This window comes from Patella vulgata, chromosome 2, assembly GCF_932274485.2.
Source record: "Patella vulgata chromosome 2, xgPatVulg1.2, whole genome shotgun sequence".
Classification (NCBI taxonomy): domain Eukaryota; kingdom Metazoa; phylum Mollusca; class Gastropoda; family Patellidae; genus Patella; species Patella vulgata.
In genome coordinates, this window is record NC_065880.2 from 21,801,355 (window position 1) to 21,820,495 (window position 19,141).

At 35.9% G+C, this 19,141-nt stretch overlaps 1 protein-coding gene across 2 annotated transcripts; it reads left to right on the forward strand.

Annotated features, from left to right (window-relative positions):
• Positions 1-4,156: 4,156 nt before the first annotated feature.
• Positions 4,157-14,739, forward strand: LOC126809657 (uncharacterized). 2 transcript variants are annotated; one of them, XM_056098755.1, is made up of 13 exons: positions 4,157-4,246; positions 5,030-5,158; positions 6,136-6,367; positions 6,694-6,853; positions 7,691-7,861; positions 8,228-8,319; positions 8,885-9,108; positions 9,711-9,964; positions 11,945-12,170; positions 12,427-12,516; positions 13,477-13,691; positions 14,021-14,399; positions 14,611-14,739. In XM_056098755.1, exons 3-13 carry the CDS (start codon positions 6,213-6,215, stop codon positions 14,724-14,726), a joined length of 2,082 nt encoding a protein of 693 aa, XP_055954730.1. In that variant the 5' UTR covers positions 4,157-4,246; positions 5,030-5,158; positions 6,136-6,212; the 3' UTR covers positions 14,727-14,739. The 2 variants fall into 2 exon arrangements, with proteins under 2 accessions (XP_055954730.1, XP_055954731.1); XM_056098756.1 differs by lacking the exons at positions 13,477-13,691; positions 14,611-14,739 and having other exon boundaries at positions 4,160-4,246; positions 14,021-14,128.
• The last annotated feature ends 4,402 nt before the right edge of the window (positions 14,740-19,141 follow it).

The window sequence follows — 19,141 nt, forward strand, 5'->3', positions numbered from 1 at the left end:
TCTTTAAGCGTCCTTTTGGAAAAGAACTGCTGCTGTTGCCACATACCAAATTTGTAAATATATCATGCCTGGTCTTGAATAAGTTCAATTAAGTAAAATTTGTCATCAAACATCATACGATGGCATCTGACTCAAATTCATCGTTTCCTTTAACCCAGATGACGTGTCGTACACGAAATTCTGACATATACTTTACACAAAAAAGAGGAATGATCGGGGTATTTAGTCTGGAAATATCTTTAGAAACTGCTGAAAGGGGTCGCACAATTGTTAAATGCTGTGCTTAAATATCTATTAAGACTTCATAAAGAATGTACATGTAGCTGTGCCTTTTATTCACAATTGATATGTGACAGACATTTAATACTGAAATTACATCGCTTTGATTTCCTGCAACAAAGTCGACGGTCTGTCAAAGTGATTGCATATTTCTAATGTGACATTACCCATGGATATTTTCCGTCGTTTGCTCAACTCAGATGTGTCATTTTCCTGTCAGTTTAAAGTTTTACGCTTATTAAACTGTTTGAAGTTTGAACGTTATGATGGTGATTAGATTGCAGTGTAAAAATACAATGAATTGCTCAAAGGCTGCACGGATTATAGCATGCCTGATGTTGTAATTGGGGGTATTAGAGAAAAGCTCGGGAGCACAGCTCAAATTCTCTTATCAATTGCAGGAAATTCATAGAGTTAATTTAATTTTCTATTAAACTAGTAAACGCTTGCTGTCGACACGAATCGTACGGATAGGTTAAATTTATATACTTTGTCACTGGAAACGGTGTGTCATAATAGATATTTTCTTTATTGTAAATGTGCATGGATGCCGATGTTAATTCCAATTTTGTATATGGTCCATTGGGGATTCCAAAGTTTTTACCAATAAAATGGTTAGCATAAGCAGACATGCGCACTGTCTGAAGTTATCGAGGTATTCATGTAAGGCAATGATTCTCAACCTTGTTTTTGCCAACGGCACACCTCAGAACACATGAAAAAAAATAGCGGCGCAACTGGCTAAATATATATGAAAAATATCTGAATTTTGCTAAAAAAAACATTTTAAGTCAGACGGAATACAACCATACACAGAGACTATAGTCATAGACACATAGAATGACTGAAACTAAATAAAGAAAAAAAAACCACAGCTATGAACTTATCAGTAGACACCAGTGAATATTCAACAGGGATCACGTGGTTTTTCACATTTTCTTAGTGTGCCGTTCAAAAATTTCGCGGCACACTTAGGAAGATCTCGCGGCACACCTGTGTGCCTCGGCACACTGGTTGAGAATCACTGATGTAAGGTATAAATCAAGTTTTGCCACTCTCACTCTAAATTCTCGACCAATCAAAATTCTGTTCACTCTGCTTATCCGGTATAGCAAATGATCATTATCGAACTTAGTCAAGTTATTGATGTAATAAAACTATACACCATGTTTCATTACTCTCACTTAATTAGAATCGTGTACCAAAGCATCGACCTATGAAAGTCCTTATCTCTGATTAGAAGCAGAAAATGCTGATCATCAAAACCAGTCAAGGTATTCACCTAATGAATATATGTACAAAGTTTGAACATTTTACCTCAATTAGAAACAGAGTTATTGTATTCCAAAAAGTGTGACAGGCAGACAGACAGACGAACGAATCCTTTTCTTCTATAGGAGGGGGGCAATAATAGTAAATTCACATTGTGCACTAGCCATGCATGAACATGAGCATTATTTGGACAGGGACTACTAAACACCAGGTTCAGAATTGTATATCGTGTGAATATTTCTGTCAAAATCTGCCGTAAAGTCAGATCTATGTTATTTTTCAATCTCAGTAATTGCAACCAAAGTCGAGCCGACGTTCTATATCCAGTCTTCAATAGGGACACAGTTTAACCGTCTCGAGAATTGTATTCACAACGGATCAGAATTATCTGCTTATGTAATCTTATTTTGTGAAGTCAAATGGTGTAGTACACCATACAAGATGACAGCATTACTATCAAGTGGTTGGCAATAGAGATAATTATGGTGATTCGCGCGCCATTACACAAAGAAAATGATGTGTATAAATCAATTGAATGAAAAGAGACGGGAGCGCTTCGTTGCCTTATCACTAGTAATTTGTAACAACTAATTACAGAGGACGCAGTTGTGATCCAATTGGACAGCTTTATAGGAGTCAATTGTAGACATTGAGAAGATAAGGGCTATTCTGTATCGATATGACTTTAGACGCCTGTTGAGTTTTAGACGCAGTCAGTAAAGGGTACATACTGGAGTGGTAATAGAGAGGCATAAAGAAATGGGGATTAACGTCTATGTTTATAACATACCTTGGATACCCTGGCACTAACATGGTGTATATTTTTACCTAATCTGTTTTGTTTCATGGAAAATTTTGTCACTTGGGTTGTGCGGCTTGTCTACACTAAACTTCAGCTGTTTTAATTAGTATTCTATTGTTACACAGAGAGAGTAGAATTTTGCCCAGCTGCGTTCCCATACTCCTTTTCGATTTCCGACTGTCAATGGTTCATTTATGTGCAAGGGAGCCACGGCGGCTCTGTGCGTAAGACGTTGGATGGCTAACCTGGAGGTCCCGTGTTCGATCCCTGTAGGCAGGACAGAGGGTCTGGGAAAGAACAACGTATAGTCGTTCGCATGGGACGAAAAACCGAGAACCCGTGTATACATTAGGCTGCACAAAAAGGATTCCCTAGCAGTTGGAATTCAATATAAGAGCTGGTCGTAGCGCCGCTGTCTTGGCACAACTTCTCTCATAACACACTGTACATATATGGCGTGTGTCCGTCTTTATTAGCCCAATCGGAGCAGAAGAAAGTTGTAAAAAAAAACACTTTCCCTATCAGCTCACCAGTACCCAGTAACACAAATAATTTTTATTAGTTAACGTGGTTTAATGTCGCCGTCAGAATTATTCTGTCTGAAAATCAGAGGCGATACAAATGTTTGGTAGGAGTTTAATATCGGACAATTGCCAGATTAATATTACAAGATGGGAACCATATTGGACAAGAATCCAGACATACCCCAAGCGTTTCATTATATCTTCAAATTAGAAATGTAACATTTGCATCAAGGCTTCAATATTTTAAGTGTTAAGGAAATTAATACCATCTTTGATGGGTGAGGTTTTAAAGTTTTATAAACAAGATGAATACGTCTTGTAAAAAACAATTGCCGTAAATTCGTACAAGGTCTACATTTTCACCAGCAATATCTCTTACTTTTCATTTTATCGCCTTGTCCTTTGAACAGATGTTGATAAGCATCAGGATGATCTGCTATATATAAAAAAGACAAAGTAATGTAATTAGCCTGGAGGTAGAAGTAGTGATATACACGTAGATCTTTATCAACACAAGATACCGTTAACATCTACCATAATAGTGTTGTGAATCGGATATAGATACTTGCAGGGCAATATCAGATTCTAACCAGCAGCATGTGCGCTTCATGTGGACTGCAGGTGGACCTTTTCTTGTTATATGGAAACCACTCGAGGGCTTGCAGAATGCTGAAAGTGATCGCAGACATGTTTGTTATTTACACCTTTTGTACAATGATTGTGTTACGTCAGAAAAAGCCGAGAACTTGGAAATATGAAAAAGTGAGATATAAAAATTAACTTTTGATTCACGATTTGTACATTTGTCATGCAACTGTAATAATAAAACGAAAGCATATTTAGCACGCTTATCTTCTGAATAAATGATAAATAGATCCACAGACAGAGCTATCCGATTCCCCCCAGTGACACCCAATATACAAAATGAAAGCTTATTTCCCATTCGTCTTTGGTGTTGCAAATAAATGATAAAAATCCAGCTTTATCTATACTCACATACATATTTTGTTATAACATTCAAACAAAAACGGATGTACAATTTGCAACGAATATTAGACGTGTTATCCAGTTGCTTTCTTCAAAGGAATGTTTTGAAATGAGATCATATTGTGAATATCTTTATATACTCGGTAGATATGATTCCAGATTGAATCACGGTAAATACCACCTGAACTCCATACCGGCGATTTTGAACTAAAACCAAAAGTCATCTTCATTGATATATATTTGATAGAGTTATACTACATTAAATATTCAATGAAAAGTGGTTATAAACTTCGGCAATATGTCACACAATCTGTTTTAATTCCAATAGGCTACGTTAGCTGTGGTCCCTATCGAATATTTTACCAGTGAATAGGGCTTTCACGTAAGTATTTGACTGTTTACGATTGAAAATCGCGTATATGACTAGTCTTACTATTGTGCATGGGCAATGCATCGTAACTCGTAACTATGAATAAACTCTCAAAGTCAATGAAAATTTAACCGATACTTTTGCCAGTTATGAAGTGCACTTGCGGCCTTGTTATTGTATGAACACAAATCTGAAATGGCACAACTTAATTAAATTTGATATAAATCTATCATGGAGCTGAACTTGTAAGGATATATAAGTGATGGTGGACAGGGAACACGTCACGCAAAGGTGATGGGCTCAAAACAGTGAATCCTTTTTACGTGCAATTATTATCTTTGTGACGAGGGAGAACCGTGGAACTGCGTAAGCGTAAGGTATCAAATTAAATCTATTTCTGTTAATTGAAACTCGACTAAAGGGAAATAACTCGACTTTTGTGAGACGATTGGATATAGCCCATATCGTTTTTGTGTGTTTTTTTGTATAAGGTTGACAATATAAACGTACGTAACTAACGTTCGAAAACTAAATTGTATAGCTAAAGCAAACGTGTATCTGATGTTCATAACGCTGTTATAACCCCCCCCCCCACCAAAATAAAACAACGCAAACAACGCCCCCACCCCCATTTCAAAACGTTTTTTTTACGACTAGCTGAACATTTGGGCCACTAGTCAATCATATGACATCGCCTTATAGGCATATATTAATTTCGATAGAGGTCCATTTTTGTATAGTCTGCATAATTCTCTAACCTGTAGAGTGTTAACAGGGTTTTGGTGATTTTTGTAGAGCTTTTAAAAGGATTATGGACGTACACGGCTGATGATATTATACTTCCCTAATAAAACTTTTACGACCAAGATGGTATAGTAAAAGCTGTTAAAGGAGATGATCTGACCATCGTATGTTTAGAATTAGGTATGTGATCGATAGTATATACATTCAGTAGTGTTTTCGTTTAGCAATGATCATGACTTAATCATGGTATAGATATATACAAAGAGGGTACGTAATAATTCCCATCTGATTTATTATATTCTTCCGGACACCTGTTACCACTGTTCATCTTGTATTTTGTACATGGTGAACAGTCTGTTTGCTGATAACACTATTTTGCCTATACCGTTTTTTGTCTAATGGCTGGATTGTCGTAATTGATTTTATTTCATGTCATAATTTCTGCTTCATAACATTGGCGGGACAATTATCAAAACTGAATCTCCGACAAGGCTTATATCAACTATTAAGAAATTTGATAAGAGCGCGAAAATCATGCATTTAATGCAGATCATTCTGAAAATTATGGTATAAATATTAAATTTTATGCATGGTCAATAAAATATTGAAGATAGTAAGGTTTTAGTACGTTAATAATTGATATACGATCTCTGTTTCAATATGGATCACTTGTAGGTGGACAGCAAACAAACCAGAAAAATACCACGGAAACTTTTACTCTGGATATAAACCAGATATCTTCAAAAATATTAAATATTGACAATTTATTCATGACATTTACGCTATACTTTACGTTGTATCATATCTGCTCAATTTATGTTTATTGAATGGATATTTCATATTTGTATAATTAATTAGCCTACTGCCATCTGATGGACTGATTCTTTGAAAACTGAATACACTTGTCATGCACCATCTTAATGACATTACTGAATTATTTACAATACTAAGCATAATGCAAACAAAATATTATCTATGTCTTATCTAAGATAACCTATCATTACTTATACAGATGTATTATTATGACCTTGAAATATATCTTTGCTTATAAATCACACCATATGAAATGCTTATCAGTTCTACTAAGTACAACTTAGTTAAGATGGAAGTTTTTCATTTCATAATCCTATTATTAGCTTCATGCTATGGGTTTCCAGATTTCCCCTTCTATAACGTATCTTTAACATGGAAAGAAAGAGTAGATGATTTAGTTGGCAGATTAACCTTACCGGAGATGATCGGTCAAATGGCAAAAGGCAAAGGCGGAACAGATGCGATCCCAAGACTTGATATCAAGCCCTTTGAATGGTGGACAGAATGTCTACGAGGCGATTTTCAGCAAGGCGGAACTAGTTTTCCAGAAGCCATTGGGTTAGCAGCAGCCTTCAGGTATAATTTTGTCTTAATAAGAAAACATAGATGTATACCTTTATGAACAATTTAATCAGACTAATGATTAAAAGCCATGCCATGCGATTTCCAGATTTCGTACCAACATCAAAAACAAATTCGACATCGATCCCATGACTGAAACACACAGGATAGGACTTTCAGCTACCCTCGCAGCATTTTCCACGGTTTCCTGTGTCTGCTAGAAAGAAATGGGTTTTTGCGAAATGTAGAATTACCACATGTTTATCCCTACCAAAAACAGCAAACTATAACGTGTGACATTACAGTGGAATAATACAATTTCTTAAATTATATTTCTGCAGTCCTGAAGCGATTTATGACGTATCCCGAGCAACAGGTATAGAGGTCAGAGCCAAGAATACTATGTTCAGCAAAGCAGGAAATTTCAGTGTTGGAACTGGTTTAAGTTGCTGCTCACCCGTTATCAACATTTTGAGAGATCCAAGATGGGGTCGAAATGAAGTAAGTCCACGATAAATATTTAAATAAAGAGCATTCTTAAATTGTGTCATTTTCTACAAGAGTTAAAACTGTACAATAATACAATTTAGCCCCCGGAAAGCGCTATATATATAGTATGCAATGGATCAATACAATTAGGGGGTTTCAAAAAGTACTCATTGTAAGTAATCCATTTAAGATGATAACATAAGTTTGTATAATAACACAGATTCCGTACACTACGTGTCCTTACTTTGCCTAAATTTGGACACGTTTCAGTATTGTATATTCCGTTATTTGTTCCGTTTATTTCTAACACACGTGGATTAGACAGCAGCTGTGTGGAAGTCTGTCTGGTAACCTTGTGAGATTACGTTTCTTTCAGGGGTTATCTTAAAGCAATAGATAACAAGCGGCGATTGCCAATCTATGTATGCTCACATTTTGCAAGAGATGGACAGAGAACAAGCTGTGTATCGTACAATCTGGAGCCATAATCTAGAAGGTAACGCTCTGACATGGTTCAAATGCAAAAAGGGACCATGATCTTTGGGATGTAAACATATTTCAACTTTCATTAAAATCTGATAAAAAAAATTGTGGCCTCTAGAGGGTCCACAGCCGTGGTATTACATGTTTACACTATTTGCGTGAAGGGGAGCGGCCATTTTGGCACACAGTCTCTGTCCCATTTTCACGAAATTCGAACTTATCGGTCTTTAAAAGTGGATAAGAAATTTCGCTAATTTTAGATCAAATGAATTTGGTTGAAGTTAGGTTAGGTAGTATTCTGTCTAACTATTAATTTGGACAAATATACAAACCTAACTGATCTGTCCACCACCTTCTTATACACAGGAAACCTATGGAGAAGACCCATTTTTTACTGGGGTTTATGCAGAGGCTTTTGTTCGAGGTCTACAGGGAGAACATCCACGTTATCTTTTAGCAAGTACTGGCTGTAAACATTTTGATACTTATACCGGACCAGAAGATATTCCAGTTTCAAGAGATGGATTTAATGCAGAGGTACAATAGTATTCTTATCCTCTAATTTAAAGTAAATTAATGCATAGTAATGTCATAATATTACCGACTCCAAAACAATCCAAAACACCGAGTTAATGAAGTCTTCTTGGACAGATTTGTATTGGTTTAAGGTAAGTTAATCCACAGTGGAATATATTACCGACTGTGCTAACACTAAAACGAAAAGTGAATAAGAAGTGAACAGAAACTGAAACACATAAAGAATGGTCCAAATAGAAATGTGGTTTTAGGTGTAAACATATATTGTCTGGTAAACATTAGGCACCTTTAAGTTTATCTTAAACACGAAACTTTAAATGTCGAAATTCGTAAAAGCGACGAATGATTAGTGTACGTATTTTGTAGGTATCGATGAGAGATCTGAGGACAACTTTTCTTCCAGCTTTCAGGACGTGTGTAAATGCTGGTACATACAGTATCATGTGCAGCTATTCGAGGTAATTTGAAATGAAGCATAGATTGCGAGTCCTTCTAATTAATTTATATCATATTCAAAATAACTCCAGACCATGGCCTACTTACATGGAAGCATCGATCCGCTGAACATATGAAAACTACAATACGAAATCTGAAAAACATCTGAATTTATGGATTAGCAAATCTCAAATTGCTGGAAAGCTGAAAATGCGGGTACTCATGATATATTGAGTTAATTTGGGATAGAATATAAAAATTGCTAATTTTAATAGATATTCAGAAAGTTGCTAATTTCTTTTAAAAGTTTAAGCTTGATATCATTCGAGATAGGGGCGTGGCATAGCATTGGGAATTGATCAGATCAATTTCAAAAGGCCTTATTTAATGTTGAACTATATTGCAGCCGAGTTCAGGGTGAATTTTCCAATCACAAGGAGTAACTCTCTAGAAATTCCGTTACTTGTTACCGAAGTCGTATTTTAATTTCTCTTAAATCCATGGTTCAATTATGCACTGTGTTGTCGCCATTTTCCCCTGTAACTAGGCTATCGTCTGACTAGGGTGCCATTCTTGCTATATTTAAAGCGTTAATGGTGTACCATCCTGTGCTAGTAAAGAACTATTAACAGACATACTGAGAGATGAATGGGGATACGAAGGACTAGTTATTAGCGATAATGTAGCTTTAGAATATATGATCACTGCACATCACTATGTGAACAACTCTTTGGATGCGGCCGTTGCAAGTTTAGAAGCTGGTTGTAACATAGAGATTTCAAAAGAAAAAAGCAAAGTCTACGACCATATAGGTATGGTAATTTCATTTTGCGATTTTAATATTCTTGATGGATGCGCATTTAGCCCTTACAAGTGTATGTAACCCTATCTCTTAAGAGTTACGAGATGCTAGAGGTTTTCAGCTATTAACATAAACAGAATCAATAACGAAAGACACTGAGAAGGGGGCTTTGTTCACCAACGCCGTTCAGACAGCATATCAATTGGGGTGTCGAAGGTTGTTATTTATGGTTGTCGGGAATTCGATCCAATACTTTCCCTTAGTTTTACGGCTCCCCAAATTGCTGAGGGGACCTGTGTGTTTATCCTTTAATCACGTTGGTATACTATATGATAATTTCGAACTATTGCGGTTGCGTTAGGTGGATGCTAAACACAATTTATTATCCCCCTTCATTGGTTCATGGCACTCTGTCATCTCTGTAGGCAACATACCTATTCGGAAGTGGGAATTTATGCCTAAAGCTCTAGTCATAAGCACATTTTGCTCATAATTGTGGTTTTAGATTTTGTGTGCAAACCGATTAGAAAATCCGTTATCTTCTTTTCAAGGCAGGGAACGTGTTTAAATATTAATACCATAATGAAGTTTAAACGTATGACTATTATTTAGGTGAAGCTGTTAGTAGTGGTAGAGTCAGTGAAACAAGAGTAAGAGAATTAATGAAACCCGTGATGTATAACAGAATGAGATTGGGAGAATTTGATCCACCAGAGATGAATCCCTACACGAATTTAGATATGTCAGTTATACAAAGTCCAGAACATAGACAAATTGCTCTTCAAACAGCCATGAAATCTATGGTTCTTCTGAAAAACTTAAATAATTTTCTTCCAACAAGAGTCGGAATCTTCAATAAAATTGCTGTAAGTTTTTGTCCCTAGGTGTCAGCACTACACAGTGTCTAACTGTCACTCGTTTTTCTTCTCTTCTTAGGAACAGGTCTTTTGGGAGGAATCAGTCGTTCATGGTCGCAACTTGAAGAAGATCGCTAGAATCCACGGCCTAGTTCTGGATCACTTTGCTTACTTGGTGTTCATAAATAACAGTAGAGGTTGTACATTCTAACTGGTGTTGCAGTATTCGCAATATCTGGGACTCATCGCACACTTTAGTTTGATTTAAAAAGAAATTATTTGACATAGAATCAATTAAAGAGCACATCAAGTGACCAAATAAAATTTTCTGTACTTATGGCCAGTGGTCACTATATACACTTTACGAAGTTCACACCAATCTGATTAAAATTATTCGTTGTTGTTGTTGTTTATTACAAATTTAACGTCCAATACATAATGCATGATATTATGGACAGGTTGGTTTAATTAAGTTATTTACATCTGAATGAGTAAAATATAGAAGTTAGGTAAAAACACTAAATAAAAAAAAGTTCTTGTATATCTAAAAGTCACTTTAAAACAGATTTAAAATTATAAAAAGTTCTTGTATATCTAAAAATCACTTTAAAACATGGTTTTAAAAATGGTTTTAAAATCGTTGTCGTGGGAAGAGAGGGCGGGCCATCTTCTCACTTTGTCATAATGAAAACAAGTTAAAATAGGTGATCCAGCTGTTTGATGCCATTGCAGCGGATCGAAAAAAATCTGTGGGAAAAAGAATCCGCTGTTTAATGTGGAAAAGCGAAGTTCTCGCAGTAAAAACCACATAGCAGGATCCGTGGAGTATTTACAAATAAAAATGTCCGTGTGGTTCTTTCCATATAATAAAAGTTAGTTAAAACAAATCCTTTAGCACAGATCTCATATAATAAAAGTTAGTTAAAAAGTCCTTTGATATAATACCGTTATACCGTTTAAATATTAGACACCCGAAAACACTTTTTAATTACAGCCTTAATCCGGTTGATTGACCGGTGACGTCACAGGGACCACACATACAATATCTAAATTACTATAAATGGCAACGCATATAATAATGCCAAATGAATGTATGTGAACTGATTTACATTCAATCGTTTCTGTTTCTACTGTTATTTCTAATCAGTTATTTTCGGCAAAACGTTTAGCCTCGTTCATCGAGTCGCTTCATGCAACTGGCACTCGAAAACATTCTGGCACGCCATTCGTGTGCAAATTTAAAAAATTTCATTTTTTCTTAAATATTGGATATCAGAAGCCTACGGTAAGATAACAACACCAGACTTGATTTAAATTGACCAATAAGTCGTGTTTGCAATGTCGAAGACTGTGCATGATATTGAGTTAAAGACTTGGTTCCTTTAAGAGCTGACCTTTCTCGTCTTGAATGGTTATAGATTACATACTTGGGACTGGAATATTTTAGAGTGAATTTTAAAGAGCCACATTATCTTTGTGTTGTTGAGAGTTGTGGAAATCCCAGCAAAGAAAAGGGACATAATGTTTGTCGGTTCTCTTCCGTCAAGAGTACATTCAGTCACTGTGACGTCACTAAGCGGATTAAGAGTGGTTTTAGTAAAGTCATTTTTACCGGCGGTCTGTATTTGTCACTTTGAGTGAAGATGGCTGGTTATAAGTACAAAAAAAGCAAAAAAGGTTGCTTGGTCACTTGATGTGCTCTTTAACTTTGTAAGGTATATATTGATCAAGAAAAAAATCCACAGATCTACACACATTATCTACAGATTAATGTGATGGAGATAGCATTCCACGGTATCTACTGTTTAGTTTTTTTTTAGTAGGAACATTAATACATCGTTTATGATGCAGTTTAACGAAACCTGTTAGAAATGATCACCCGCCGATAAACTGACAGCCTGTATATTTTGCAGTATTCGATGACGATACAATCGCCTATAAGTCTAAAATAGAAGATGTTTTCATTTCATATTTTGTTTTCGTTTCTAGATAGTTGGTCCGGCAGCAAACGACCCAGTTGTTCAGGCTGGTGGTTATGCACCAGCAGTAGATCCACGATATACTACTACACCTTTAATGAACCTCTCTAGATTAGGAAACACTGTTCAGTACAGTAATGGATGTAGTGGAAATACTACTTGTATAGGTTACGACCAAGCTGGTATAATAAAAGCTGTTCAAGGAGTTGATCTGGTCATCGTATGCTTAGGATTAGGTATATCAATCACTAGCTAAGTCACCCAATTTAAATACTGCACCAAATACAAAATAATAGCACCGTTAAATTTCTTCCACAAAATTGATATTATTAAGTTATTTTAAGATTTATACGTAAAAAAAGATTGCCTGTGTATTTCAATGGAATGCCATATCCATGTAGCCTAGAACATAAATTTCAATTATTACATAAATACCTTTAACTTCTCAACATTAAAACTTCAAATGCAAACTATTTTTACTTTTCATTTTAGGAAATGCCGTAGAAAAGGAACATATCGATCGATCCGGTATAGCTTTACCTGGAAAACAATTAGAACTACTTCAAGATGCTGTTAATAATAGTAAGTAGCCTTCTACTTTTGAGGAAACTGAAAGTCGTGTGGATGTGATTAATGGAGTTAACGAAACAAATCTTGAAGTTTGTATTATACCATGACTTGGGAGATATCGCTTTACATGAATTTGATTGGTCAGTTGAAAAGGAACTCCTTTTTTATTTTCAAAGAACAGTTCATTTTTTTTTATATTAAAAGTAACTTCTTTTTCTTTTATTAAAAATGAACTATCTTTATTTAATTGGCCTTGATGGAAACACTGGATCAATATAAAGGACTTTGCAATGGTTGAATTGCTGTCAAAAAAAAGTATGTATCACTACGCCGTAATGTAATCAGATTCAGTAAAAGCAAAGAATTATATTTATTTATTTGTGCATGTAAGAAAGGATTGGGTGATAAATAAAATCTTCTACTCGTCTTTTTTTTTATATCAAAAAATATCAACACACGTCGATAAAATAAAAAAAAAACTCGCTCGACGAGTGTTGATATTTTTTGATATCAAAAAAGACGAGTACGAGATTCTCAATATATCAGATTCCTTGACGTTACTTTTGATATAACATATGCTATAGTTCTTTATATTTCTTGGCCATGCTACGGAGTTTTACATTATATTTTGATATATAATGATAATCAGTAACTTGAGAATTGTTTTGTTTATATTACTAGATCCAGCTAAAACACCCGTTCTACTTATCATGTTTAATGCTGGACCGGTTGATATAACATGGGCTGATAGTTATCCTAGAGTTGTTTATATTTCTAGGTCCAGCTAATACACCTGTTCTACTTATCATGTTTAATGCCGGACCGGTTGATATAACATGGGCTGATAGTAATCCTATAGTTGTTTATATTTCTAAGTCCAGCTAAAACACCCGTTCTACTTTTCATGTTTAATGCTGGACCGGTTGATATAACATGGGCTGATAGTAATCCTAGAGTTGTTTATATTTCTAGGTCCAGCTAATACGCCCGTTCTTCTTATCATGTTTAATGCCGGACCTGTTGATATAACATGGGCTGATAGTAATCCTAGAGTTGTTGCTATCTTAGAAGCTTTCTATCCTGCTCAAGCTACAGGAGAAGCTTTATTTAATGTTCTTACAATGAATGGTCCCAATTCTGCACCAGCTGGCAGACTTCCGTGTACATGGCCAATGAATGAAAACCAAGTAAGATATACCCTTTTTTATCTCTTTCTGTTTTGCTTTGTTAAAACAAACATAACCAGAACGAGACATTGCCGAGCATGGTGTGGTTATTGTGATTTTGCACACGGCCAACAACGTTCACATATGGATATTAATTTAGAATAATTCATTACACGCCTATACATAAACATTATTTTAATATCAGTCATTAATGTCAAGGGGGAAAGCATACATTCGCCTATCACTAATCAGACTGTTCATTTATAAGTAACCTCAAACATTTGAATATCCAATTATCCCACAAACCCTCTTCCTGTCGCGCATGATAACACTGTTTGTTCCTCTTTCAGTTGCCTCCTATGGTAAATTATTCTATGGAAGGTAGAACATATCGATATATTAACTATGATCCACTTTATCCCTATGGTTATGGTTTATCTTATACAAGTTTTACCTATTCTAATCTACAATTTAGTCAGTCAATATTAGCAGGCAATGATATAGAGGGATCAGTAGATGTTTATAATAATGGTCAAATATCAGCTGATGAGGTTATTCAAGTTTATATCAACTGGCAAAATAGTCCAGAACCAACACCTAAACTACAATTAGTGGATTTTAAGAGACAGTATGTTATAGCTCAGAATAAAATAAGAGTAACATTTAGAGTTAAAGGTGAAAGTATGGCGGTATGGATGGAAGATAACAGTGGGTGGATGGTTTATCCAGGTTAGTATCAGAATTTGACCGTGCTTAATACGACGATAAAATAAATTACTTTAAATTAATATTGATTTGTAATTTCCATTTTTAATTTCTATGAACTATAGGGTATATATTTGCATTGCAGGATAACCTTCATTATAAATTTCACAATAGGTTGAGTTTGATATATATATTTTATTACAATATTGAATATTTGTTGGTGTTTTTATTTCAGGACAGTATGGATTATTTGTTGGTGGTCAACAACCAAACCAAAAGAAAACCGCTGATTCTAACGTTTTATCAGGAACCGTCACAGTTACTAAAAGCAGGTTTCTGGGGAAATATTAAATAGTTCACAAGAGCTGAAAAGTATAAGAATGTTTACTTAAAATGTTGATCGTTCGAAATGTATCTTGAAAATAAAAAAGATTTTGTTCTCATATCTTATCCCGGTGTTGGCCGAGAAAGATAACTGGATTTTCCAGCGGGATTTTCCCTTGTTAGTGCTGCAGGATAAAACGAAGAACCCAGGTCCTTTGTACACAATGACTTGCACGTAAAAGAAGCCTTAACGTTTGAAATTATAGAATCATTTTCATCGAAGACATATGCCCGTCCCGGTTGGTTCAGAAAAATTGTATGTTAAACCTACTTTTCATTTCGGTATGCTTACCTGTTCAGCAAGAACAACGTTTATTTACTAAAAAAAGTGACCGTAACCCACTTTTTGAGGTGCCGTGGTGGCTGAATCGCTAACCAGGAGGGCTTGAGTTCACACACGGTGTTGGCCGAGAAACTTTCTTTGGATTTTCCAGCATGGTTTCCTCGGATGTCAGTGCTGCAAGATAGAGGGCCTGTATAATACTATGGGGTCTATATACTGTGGAGGTTACCTAAGTTCTGTAGAGGTGTTCTGGTTAATGTTTTGTCGTCTATTAGCTAGTACCACTGACAACAAGAAATAGGCTAACAACAATGTGTCTGGTGGTCTAAAGTCGGGCAATGACATCATAGTCTGATAATCCAAATATGGTAATGCCATGTGTTAGAATCGTGGTACTCATATAAGTACACTGTGTTGAAATCTAGGGTAGCATCTTTGCACCTGACCAGTCCGGTAAAGGAAGCACCTGGTCAATTTCCCGGGGCTCAATACTGACCCATGCATGTATCATCTTTATATAAGAAAGAGCTATTTAAGTTTCTTTAGATATCATTGGGAAGCTGGGTACACCACAGTCACTGGGCTGAGAGGCTGGGAAATAAACATCATTCGGATTAGACCACCCCGTTAAGATATAAAAACATAGTTAACGTAAAAAGTGTTCCAGAGTTAATTGATCACAATGTGAAGTCGAAGAAACTCCTAGACGATAGTATCACGGGCCGTTGTCTGGAAGTTCCTGATTACACATTTGGCAGGCCGTAGTGTCACACCTGGCAAGGAACAATGTCTGGTCGTTCAAGTGGAATGCAAAACGGGGGCCCCGTTTACTCACTGGAGTGCACTTAAAAGAACCCTTGACAGTTGGAATTCGAGATCAGAGTGAGCCGTAGCACCACTGTCCGGGCAAATTTTCCCACGTACCACCTTGTGTGGCGTAAGCTCGGCTCCTTTAGCCCAGTTGGCGGAGAAGGACGTTAAACCCATTCCATTTCATTTCTAGAATAATGCACGTTTGAAAACAAACTTAAAGTTTGTTTTGAGAGAGAGAGAGAGAGAGAGAGGGGGGGGGGAGAGAGAGAAATGGTGTTTAATGTCCACTCAGCACAAACTAGGTCATTTCGGGAGCAACACATGGTTCAACATGGTTCAATTTTATTTCAATAAATCGCTTGCGCGTAGGGGTCTTTAGCAGTGGGAGGAAACCGGAGGACCCGGGGAAAACCTAGGAGGTTGGACAGGCGAACCTACTCCTTGTCACGTATAACCGGGGATTCGAAACCACGCCAGCTGACTCAATGACAGACCTTATGATACATCGCGCACGTGCTAACCATTCGGCCATCCAACCCCGAATAATAATAAACAACTAGTAAACATAGACATATTAGCAATTTTATTCTGTCATTTGGTCAACTGGAAGGCACTGAGATTTTTCTGAAAACAAAACAGTGAGAAATTATTTAAAATAGAAATTGTCTGGTTACTATCATTAGATGTGAAGAAATATTTGGTGTTGAAAATTGACAAAATAGCTTTTGTGGGACGTAGTGGATTGATAAACTGTATACGCTTTGGCAATTCTTGGACCCCGTTTTATACGAAGAATGTTGTGTGGAAAATGAATCAACTCACTGTAATAAGTATATGTGTAACAATAGTTGCAGTCATGTACACGTTTACATTTTAAGGATACCATATTCACACTCGTAATGTAATATTAATTGAATCCACCGGGGTTCACGTAATACCTAAGAACGTGTTGCAGTATCAGAATTGAAATAATATTATTATCGTCTGTGCCATTGAATGTCTGTACTGAAATAAAGTTTGAGGGTAAAATATGACTCTTCGATGTAATTTGTACGCAATTAGTTAGTACCCCCCCCCCCCCATCCCATCGGTACTGTTTGTATTACCGCTTGCTGATATAAACATAATCAAGTCCAAAGAAACTAAAAAAAAAGGATTGTAAACCAAATAAAGTCTGCGTATCTCGCCATTTTCATATTACTGTTAAGTGGGTAAGACGCCCTGCATTGGCCGAGAAAGTTCATCGGGATTTTCCGACGTGGTTTCCCCTTGTCAGCTGTCTAGTCGTTCGGATGTGACAAAAGCCGAGGTCCCTCGTATGCATTGACGTGCACGTAAACGATCCCTAACGGTTGGAATTTGATATAAGAGTAGGCCATAGTGCTGCTGCCCGTCTTCATTAGCCCAGTCGGAGAAGAACAGTGGGACATTAAACCCCATTGTTTCATTTCATTTTCATATTAATATTTTAGTTTGGTGTTTTAGGGAATCCCCTGTTTGTATCGGTTGTACTTTTATATGGTACAGAAGTCGGGAATACACCATGCAATGTGTTACGAGGGAATTTTGCCCAGACGATTGAATTTTTTTCTAATCTTCATCGAATTCCCACCCACCTCGGGATTAGTTTTATCCCAGTGACTATGCGCTGTTCTTGACCATATTGCCCCCCGCCCTTTCACCGTTCACAAGAGGTAAACAAGCCGGAAAAAAAATCACTGGCAACTCGGCTGTTGAAATTATAGATGGTTAGATCTCTAATTCTCTATATCGGTTTTATCTATGTCCAAACATATTTATCAGTCAAAAGGGCACTTCATTTTTGACCCAAATAAAAGAGGCCTTACTCATTTAACTGAAATTACCTATAGTCTAGTTCATATACCCAGCCCCCCCCCCTCCCCCGCCACCACACACACACACATATTTTACTTGCAAACTTTGAATCGTTCCCAAATATATAAAAGATAGTTAAAAGCCATTTGCATAACTATTTTACACAACGACTTAGCTATTGTGTTCTATACTTCAGTCAGATGAAAGAAAATCAGAAATGTGACGAGTATTTTCTCTGTGCACAACCTGTCTGGATTGATGATTGAAAATTAAAAGCCTTGTATAAGTTTGATAATATGAACTACACACTATAGAAGTCCAGCAGGTCTTGGTGTTCAAGGTTCGAATTCATTTCACCAGTACATAATGGACAAGGACACATCTTATCTCTCAGTCGTGCTTGTATAATGATTGACCATGTGTCTGTTCAGTTGGATTCATCCAGATATGAAGCCCACATTATTGCTGACCTGAAAATATGGTTACGAAGCACATTTCTATAATAGTCTATTAATATAATATGAAAATGAAATGAAATGGGGTTTAACGTCCTACTGTTCTTCTCCGACTGGGCTAATGAAGACGGGCATGTGCCATGCAGTGTGCCATGAGGGAAATTTTGCCCGGACAGCGGCACTATGGCTACGCTTGTATCGAATTCCAACTGTCAAGGGATCTTTTACGTGCACGCCAATGTGTACACGGGACCTCGGTTTTTCGTCTCATCCGAATGACTATACAGCTGTCCTTGTCAGGCCCTCCATCCTTCATCACTGACAAGGGGGAACCACGCCGGAAAATCTAGGTGAACTTTCTCGGCCAATGCAGGGATCGAACACCCGACCCCCAGGCTAGAGAGCCAGCGTCTTACCCACTTAGCCACCGTGACCCCCTAATATAATAGTATACTATGCTATGCTAATACCAATAATACTCCATGGTACGAAAACTTAAATACAAACTATTTTTTTCCTAGATTTCTTTTTTGTGTATTTAATTTTGAAAAGTAAATTCTAATTTCTATTTTTAAATTTGGATTTGGAGAATAATTTTTAATTTTGTAGAATAAATTATGATTTTGTAAATTATTTTTTAATTTTATAAATTATTTTTTTAATTTTATAAATTATTTTTTTAATTTTGTCAATTATTTTTTTAATTTTGTCAATTATTGTTTTAATTTTGTCAATTATTTTTTTAATTTTGTCAATTATTTATTTAATTTTGTCAATTATTTCTTAATTTTGTAAATTATTTTTTTAATTTTGTAAATTATTTTTTTAATTTTGTAAATTATTTTTTTTAATTTTGTAAATTATTTTATAATTTTGTAAATTATTTCTTAATTTTGTAAATTATTTCTTAATTTTGTAAATTATTTCTTAATTTTGTAAATTATTTCTTAATTTTGTAAATTTTTCTTAATTTTGTAAAAAAATTCTTAATTTTG

Bases quoted from the DNA above. Each gene is read 5' to 3' on its own strand.
- LOC126809657 (XM_056098755.1), top strand. From the start codon at position 6,213: ATGATCGGTCAAATGGCAAAAGGCAAAGGCGGAACAGATGCGATCCCA. The intron at 9,965-11,944 runs GTAAGTTTTTGT...TTTCGTTTCTAG, and splicing joins GAATCTTCAATAAAATTGCT to ATAGTTGGTCCGGCAGCAAA. The intron at 12,517-13,476 runs GTAAGTAGCCTT...TTATATTTCTAG, and splicing joins TCAAGATGCTGTTAATAATA to GTCCAGCTAATACGCCCGTT.